This window comes from Solanum tuberosum, unplaced genomic scaffold, assembly GCF_000226075.1.
Source record: "Solanum tuberosum cultivar DM 1-3 516 R44 unplaced genomic scaffold, SolTub_3.0 scf00058, whole genome shotgun sequence".
Taxonomy (NCBI): Eukaryota; Viridiplantae; Streptophyta; class Magnoliopsida; order Solanales; family Solanaceae; genus Solanum; species Solanum tuberosum.
The window spans coordinates 2,175,828-2,183,345 of NW_006238982.1; the positions used below are offsets into that span (position 1 = coordinate 2,175,828).

Genomic DNA, 7,518 nt, shown 5'->3' on the forward strand with positions numbered 1-7,518 from the left:
ACGTCGTACCTTGTATTTTACTCTTTTCTTAAAATGATAAAATTTACTTATCATTGATTTTTTTTAAAAAATAAAAATAAATAAATAAACAAGTTTTCCTAATTATATTTTCCTAAATTTAGTTTAAGGACTATCTTCAGATAGGCTCTGAAGGATGCTTAATACCTTCCCCTCGAGTAACCAAAACCCTTACTCAGAATCTCACTGGTTTCACAAGTCTAAACAGAGTTTACATTTACATATAAAAAATGGTTTTCCTTATATTTTCCTTAAAATTTAGGTGGCGATTCTAAAACAAAACAAAACAAAACAATTTTTTCTCAAAATCAGAGTGTCAATCATGTTATGTTGTGAACTGTTTTGGCTAGTTCAAAATAGGGTGCGACATTACCTCTTGTAGCCTAGCTGTTAGAACCTTTGCTATGATTTGTTAAGGACTGTGCAACATGCAATTTGGCCTTTACTTTTTCACAAAAGTAGGATTGACATTCTTAGGAACTAGAGTAATTGTACAATTAATAGCTTTATGCATGATATTTATGGTAAATAAATTTCTAACAGCCTGTAGGACATCTGTTTTAATCATAGACCATGTTTTTTTTTTTTTGTAGAAGTATGCATTGAACCCATCCACCCCATGGCCTTGTCATCTTCAATGAACATCAGACTAGAGTATATTTTCTCATCAGTTACTGGCTTACACAAATGTATTCCTTGTTGGTAACTTAGAGCAGGGCCTCCTCTCATAGTGACTCTATTGACTACAGGTAGGGCATAAGCTGTTGAACTCATTAAGGACTTATAAAAAACTAGTATCTCATTCTTAATATCTTTTTGTCGTAGTGAGTTCAAGGATTTGTTTCTTATGAACTCTCTCCCTTGAGACTGCTGAAAAGAATTGATTATTACTATCCCAAGTTGTATCCATTTAACTCTAGATTTTTGGTCTGAGAGCATTTTCCTCAATATTGGACCACTTCTCTAAGTCTTGTAAGGACTTCTTCTCTAGCAATAACAAATTGTCTGAGCAGTGTCTTGTTAGTTGATCTTGTATTTGGATAAGGCCCATTCTTGCTTTAGGGATTTTCATTTCTATCCCCTTGAACTCCTCTTGATTCAAAACTTTTAAAGGTGATTTCAGTGTCTTCAATTTCCTCCATATATTTTCTATTGGATCAGTTGCTAATTGTGTAGCCTAAATATCTTTTACAATAATTCTAAATTTGGGATAATCAACCCAAATATAAAAGAATCTAAAAGGAGTTTTTATAGTCCAGTGAGCTATTTTCATTGTGAAGAGCATGGGGCATGATCTGATAATTGAGATAGCTTATAGATAGTCTGCACATGTCCCCACTTCATGATGCAATCATGGTTGTCAAAAACTCTGTCAATCCTACTGTTTGTCTATGTATACTAATAATTACCTTTTCATGCATTTGCAGCAACTCTGATTTTGGTAAATAGATTGGTCCACTATGGAGCAGGTGGATCTTAAATGGATTCAACATTATCTTCAGATCTATGGCTCTGTAGTACTGTTTCATTAGTTACCGTAGTGGTAACTGTATGCATTTATACTGGTGTGTTACATGTGAGATCTGGTTGTGCTAACACAGAACTGATCAAATCTAGTCTCTTTGAACCTCTACTTTGCCCAAGTGAGGTATCCATAGATCCTGAATCCATAGTCCTAGACGTATGATCTGCCGTGACTTGTTCAGATGAGGTTTGAGTGTTCCTCTATGTTTGTGCACCTGCTGAGCTTCCAAATGAAACAAGTGGTATTTTCTTTAGCCTTCCCCATCATCTTATACGCCCTTTCACCATCGTTGTAGCTCCATCGATGTATGTAGACTAACGTGTGCCAAGAGCCGAGAGCCGAGAGAGATTCTCTTACATATACTCTTTCCTCTAGAAGTGAAAAATTATTTTAATTTAATGTTTTAATTATTTTCTTGAAAAAAAAATAAAATCCATATGGGGTATATTTGATCTTCCTCACACATATTTTTTTTTGATTTTTTTGTTTTAAAGACTAATTTAAATTTATTATTTTGATGGTCAAATTTATTTTTATTTCACTAATTTTTTTGCATAATTTATCATAGATGCCCTTATTTTTTTTTACAAATACAAAAACTAAATTACAATATAGCCGAAAAAAAATAGTTTTACACTAAAGAATAAAAGAAAAAAAAGAAGAAGAAACTCAAATAATAACTAAAAGAATATATATTAGTCAGATAAAAATATATATGAACCAATTTCGTAACGAGTGCACTCAGGGGTCGTTTGGTAGAGTGTATAAGAATAATGATAAATAGAGTGTATTAGTAATGCTTGCATTAGCAATGCATGTATTAGTTATGCTTGCATTAGTTATACATAGATTATTTTAATGCATTGTTTGGTTTAATGCATTAAAAATAGTATGTATGGCATTAAAAAATTTATTTACAAAGATACCCTTGACTTTTATGGTGGAAAAAAATGTAAAAAAGGTTTTGAGGGGTAAATGGGTCTTTTATCATATTAATGCATGCATTAAAACCATTGCATTACTAATACCTAGAAATCCATGGTATTAGCAATGCACTCCTTAATACACAATAGAGTATAGGTTGAAAAAGAGTACCAAACAAGGTACCAATAATACACATACATTATTTTTCATAATACACTCTACCAAACGACTAGTCATATTTCTTACTCTCCAAGACAGTTGCTAATACTAATATACTTGTAGTCTCCCTTTTTCTTATTTTATTTCTTCCTTTATTCTCACTAGGGCTTTTCTCTTTCATTTTTCAATTTCTCTCCTCCTTCGATCTCTCAGCTTACCCTAAGATGGACAAATCGTCGCTCGATGTGGAGCAGCCACACTCCATGGGAACCACCATCATCGGCGTCACTTACAACGGCGGCGTTGTTCTCGGCGCCGACTCCCGTACCAGCACTGGTAATTCCTTTTTTATTTTCTTCATAAGGGTTTGATTTATATTTTCAATTTTTTGTAATGTTACTGTTGAAAAATTGATTAACTGAAAATAAAGTATCTGCTTGATTGATTTGTTTTTTCAATGTCATAATGTTGTTGTGAATACTGAAAATAGAGAGCCTTTGATTTACTTTTCAATAGTATAGTCTTGATGAGAAGAGTTTACTTAACAATAAAGTCTTTTTTTTTGTATATGTTTTTATTATGAAAATTTGTGAAAGTAAAGCCTTTTTATATAGATTACCTGATAAAGATGAATTTTATTTGTGAAAATTGTATTTTCTTCTGAATTTGTTAAAAAAATGTAGTAGTAATTTTAGTTTGTGTAATCTAAGAACTGCATTTTTTTGGTGTTTTTTGCTTTTTGGAAATTTAGGAATGTATGTGGCAAATAGGGCTTCAGATAAGATCACTCAGCTCACTGACAATGTGTATGTTTGTCGCTCTGGATCGGTATGCTACTTTTGCTCTCTTTCTCTTTCTTTGGTAGCATATATATCGTATTTCTTCAAAAAGAGGAACTGTGGAACTGCTATCTGTGCTGTGGCATTATTTGTCCTTTTTTCCCTTTGTTTCCATAAGGGATTTTTGTTATTTGGTTCAAGTATTGGCATGTTGAGTACTGTAGATAAAAGCAATTCAAGAAATTGAATTAAGGATTTATGGGTTTAGTATCTCCCTTCTTTTTCTTCGTTTTGATGTTTTTGGAAGGGGTTATAATGTGGCTGAAATTTGTCAGTAATGAATCCAAAACTCTATTTAATTAAATAGCATTTAAGTAGCACGTTATCTGCTCTGTAATGATTGACAAATAGAACATAGAATAACCAAAATTCTAACTATGCGAGGAGATGTTAGAACTGAAATAGAAATGACATGGCTAAAAAATTCTTCGAGTTAAAGCTTGGTAATTTTCAATATTGAACTTTTTTTGTATTAGCAATGGCGAAACACTTTTCTTGCAATACCAATCCTTAAAAATCTTTCGGGGGCTTGCTCTTCCTCAAAAGAATTAAATCTCTTATGGGCTTGGTTAAATTTACAGGTCAATTGTGTATTGTCATTGTGTGTCCACTTAACGTGGTATGTTGCAAGGATAGAGTGTTCTGAATTTTAACAAATAGCAAATGGAAATATTCATTTCTCTCTCTCTCTGTATCTTATCTATTTATGAGTCACTGAACATCTCTTTATTTTTTCTATTAAGGTATAGTAATTTACCTAATGAAGAGAGGGAAAAATGTCCAGTATACAAGCAGTTACCAAAAAGTAGAGAACCTGGAAATAATTGAACATCCTTTTGCTTGCTTATCTTTCTATGATTTTTGGAAATCATGCTCATATTATGAAAGCTAAGTCAGTATTAAAAGCTAGAGTATTTCAGACGTTCAATCAACCAATCAATTGGGCTTTATCCAAAACTACTTGGAGTTTGCTATATGAATATTGATCCTCTGTTTCCATTCTGGTTTGTCTTACTAGAGAAAAATATACTGAACTTTACAAGACAACGGGACCTACTAACATGGTTTCATTAGCAGCTAGTAGCAGAGGTTATAACCTTTTCCGTTGTCTTGCATATTATATGACTCTAACTCTCGTTGATGCACTTCCCATCAACTCCTTTTTTTTTACTTTCTCTAACTTTTAATTTAGAGAAAAGTTTCTTCCTCTTGTGCTTGGTTGCACTTCTTTAAATCTGTCATATTTTTGCAAGTCTTTCCTCCTAGCATATTTTTCATGCATGTATCATTCGTTTAGCCTTTGCCAACTTGATCATTGGCCAGACGGCGCGACATATTTGAGTCATAACCGCCCGCCAGCAGTGAATACTCTTAGATCTTCTACCAGGATCGTAGATTCTCTGATACCAATTTGAATGAAAATATTTTATTTACAACTCAAAAGTTCTATATGTTTATGTATATTTCGGTGTATTGTTCTGTGTATTCCTACATTTTCTGTATATTTCTATGTATTGAAAATAACTAGTAACATCCCTATTTATAAAAGTAAAAACCAAATTAAACTAAGACTACGAACTACTCTAACTAACAAATCCTAATGAAACATAAATAAGTCAATATCATAAATAACAAATCCTAATCAACTTAAGATTTCTACTCCAACTTTGAATTATTATTTTCAACATTGTTTGTAATACAACAAATACAGCATGTATTCATCCTCTCTCCTCCCCCTCTCTGGATCTCGCTCACCTTTCTCCTCTTAATATGTAGTTATTAGTTAAATACAATAGTTTTTGATACAATTATATTCATTTGATACAAATCAGATGTATCAGTTGTAATCGTGATATAACTCAATACAATGAATACAAGTATTCAACTTCTCTCGCCTCTTCCCCCCCCTCCCCCGCCTCTCCCCGAAATCTCACTCGCCTCTCTCCTCCTTCTTCTAGTCTCGCTCGCCTCTTTCCTCCCTCAAACATGTAACTATAATTCGTAATTAAGCAAATCATAACTATAAATCTCTAATTAAGCTCATATACTATAGTCATTTTTGAAAGTTCCCACTTAATCATATTTTAGGCCCCTTAACTTTTCCTAACAAAAAACTAATTTTTAGGGGGACGTAGCTAGGGTTGTTCATGTTTATGGTTATAAAATCAAATCGAACCGCAATCCGAACCAAACCAATTAAAAAAAATTGATATTTGATTTGGTTAGGTTTTGTTTTAAATTTTGAAAAATCGATACTATTTGGTTTGGTTTTGGTTTTACTGAAAATTAACTGCAAAAATAACCAAATCGAACCGAGAAGTTATATACATAAATTTTAGATTATTTGAAAATAAAATATAAGTATTTTGCTAAATTTTAATTAACTTAACTCTTTAATTTTACTATTTACTGAAGCCCAACACTTAAATTTTAGTTCAACTATTAAAACCTTAAGTCTAAATCCCTATTTATTCTTACTTCAAAGATCACACTTTCTCTGTTCTTTATTAAATTTTCTAACACATCATTGAATAATTTAAAGCTCAAGCCAAAGAAGCTGATAATTGATTAGTTTTGACTATGAAATATTGGTTGTTTTTTTAGAGGTAATTTCTCAATATTTTAAGGTGTAATTTTATTGAAAACTCTATTAATAAGATGTTGAGATCTCCAGAATATTGAACCAACTTTATGCTATTGACAATGAGTTTTTTTAGTTTCTGAATTGGTACATTGGATGAATCACATTGTTCGTGTAATAGCTTTTTTGTGAATTATTCATGTAGTAGGTGTTTGTGCCTATCGAGATGCGTATGTCCTCAACAAATTTATTACTTTCAAACTGAAAAAACCGAACCAAACCGACGGTAATTTTTTTGATTTGGTTTTTGAAATTTAAAAACCGATTTAAATTGATTTGGTTTTGATTTTAACTAATAACCGATTCAAACCGAACCATGAACACCCCTAGAGGTAGCATGTGCCCAAGTTGGTTAAGAGAATACAAAACTGAGATTAATTATTCAAAAATTATTAATATGTAAAAATAACTTCTCTGAGGGGAATGTTTTTACAACTTATTTTAGCTTTATATAACATGTTCCTCATTTCGTTATATGTTTACACTGTAACAATTTTGACCTTAATAAAGAAAGAGGAATAGTAAAGTCAGTTTGTCTTTATATTTCACAATTAAGTAATAATCATATTTTACTTGTCGGATTACGCTGACTATCTTGTTATTGTAATAAGGTAATAATTTTTTAGTTTAAACAAGAACAAGCTCACTACCAAACTCATATCTCATATAAATCAACACTTCGAAATAGAAGACTAACAAATTAACTAGAATAAATGTAGAACCAAGGCAATTAACATTAGAGGACATTGTGACGGAGTCAAAGAATAATTGGAAGGATCTACCAATAGGGAGGTTGTCAAAATGAGTTCAAATCTATAACTAGAAAATCATGCCGCGCTTCGTGCGATACTAAATTTGTCAAATAATATTTCATAACATGCAAATAATAAAATATTTTAGACTCTAATTCATATATTAATTTCGAGTTTTAATATAATTTATAAATAACATTTACTTTCCTCTAATTTTCATCACTTTTAAAGCGTTACAAAAATTTAAAGAAAAATTGATCTCTTTACGTCCATATGAGTAGCAAATTTGAAGCATAATTTTCCTTTGTATATTTAAAAATAAATATTTAATCTTATTTCCTTTAAATTCATTGAAAATGTAATGTTTAATACTTTCATATATATATATATATACTAGTTTTGATGTACGTGCGTTGCACGTGAATATCAAACCATGTATCACACTATTTTTAAAAATAACGTGAATGTTATTAAAATAAAAAATTTGTCACTCTTAAAATCTCTTAGAGTCACCTCTTAAATATACTTTCTCCTCCCTTCTCTATAGTGCATTACTTTGTTATTATTGTATTGTTGGTGTTCTTACTTTTAATATAATATAATATAATATAAATAAATATGTTATAAAATATGGAAGATATACTAAATTTGATGTTTTTA

General features: G+C 31.0%; 1 protein-coding gene across 2 annotated transcripts; it reads left to right on the forward strand.

The window, feature by feature from the left end:
• Nucleotides 1-2,740: 2,740 nt before the first annotated feature.
• On the forward strand, nt 2,741-4,308 carry LOC102593649 (proteasome subunit beta type-6-like). 2 transcript variants are annotated; one of them, XM_015307469.1, is made up of 3 exons: nt 2,741-2,962; nt 3,378-3,454; nt 4,209-4,308. In XM_015307469.1, the coding sequence occupies exons 1-3, from the start codon at nt 2,870-2,872 to the stop codon at nt 4,291-4,293; spliced, it is 255 nt and encodes an 84-aa protein (XP_015162955.1). In that variant the 5' UTR covers nt 2,741-2,869; the 3' UTR covers nt 4,294-4,308. The 2 variants fall into 2 exon arrangements, with proteins under 2 accessions (XP_015162955.1, XP_006344576.1); XM_006344514.2 differs by lacking the exon at nt 4,209-4,308 and adding an exon at nt 4,047-4,133 and having other exon boundaries at nt 2,742-2,962.
• Nucleotides 4,309-7,518: the final 3,210 nt, after the last annotated feature.

Coding starts and splice junctions, on each gene's coding strand:
- LOC102593649 (XM_006344514.2), top strand. CDS start 2,851: ATGGACAAATCGTCGCTCGATGTGGAGCAGCCACACTCCATGGGAACC. Junction 2,963..3,377: donor CGACTCCCGTACCAGCACTG/GTAATTCCTTTT, acceptor TTGGAAATTTAG/GAATGTATGTGGCAAATAGG. Junction 3,455..4,046: donor ATGTTTGTCGCTCTGGATCG/GTATGCTACTTT, acceptor TTAAATTTACAG/GTCAATTGTGTATTGTCATT.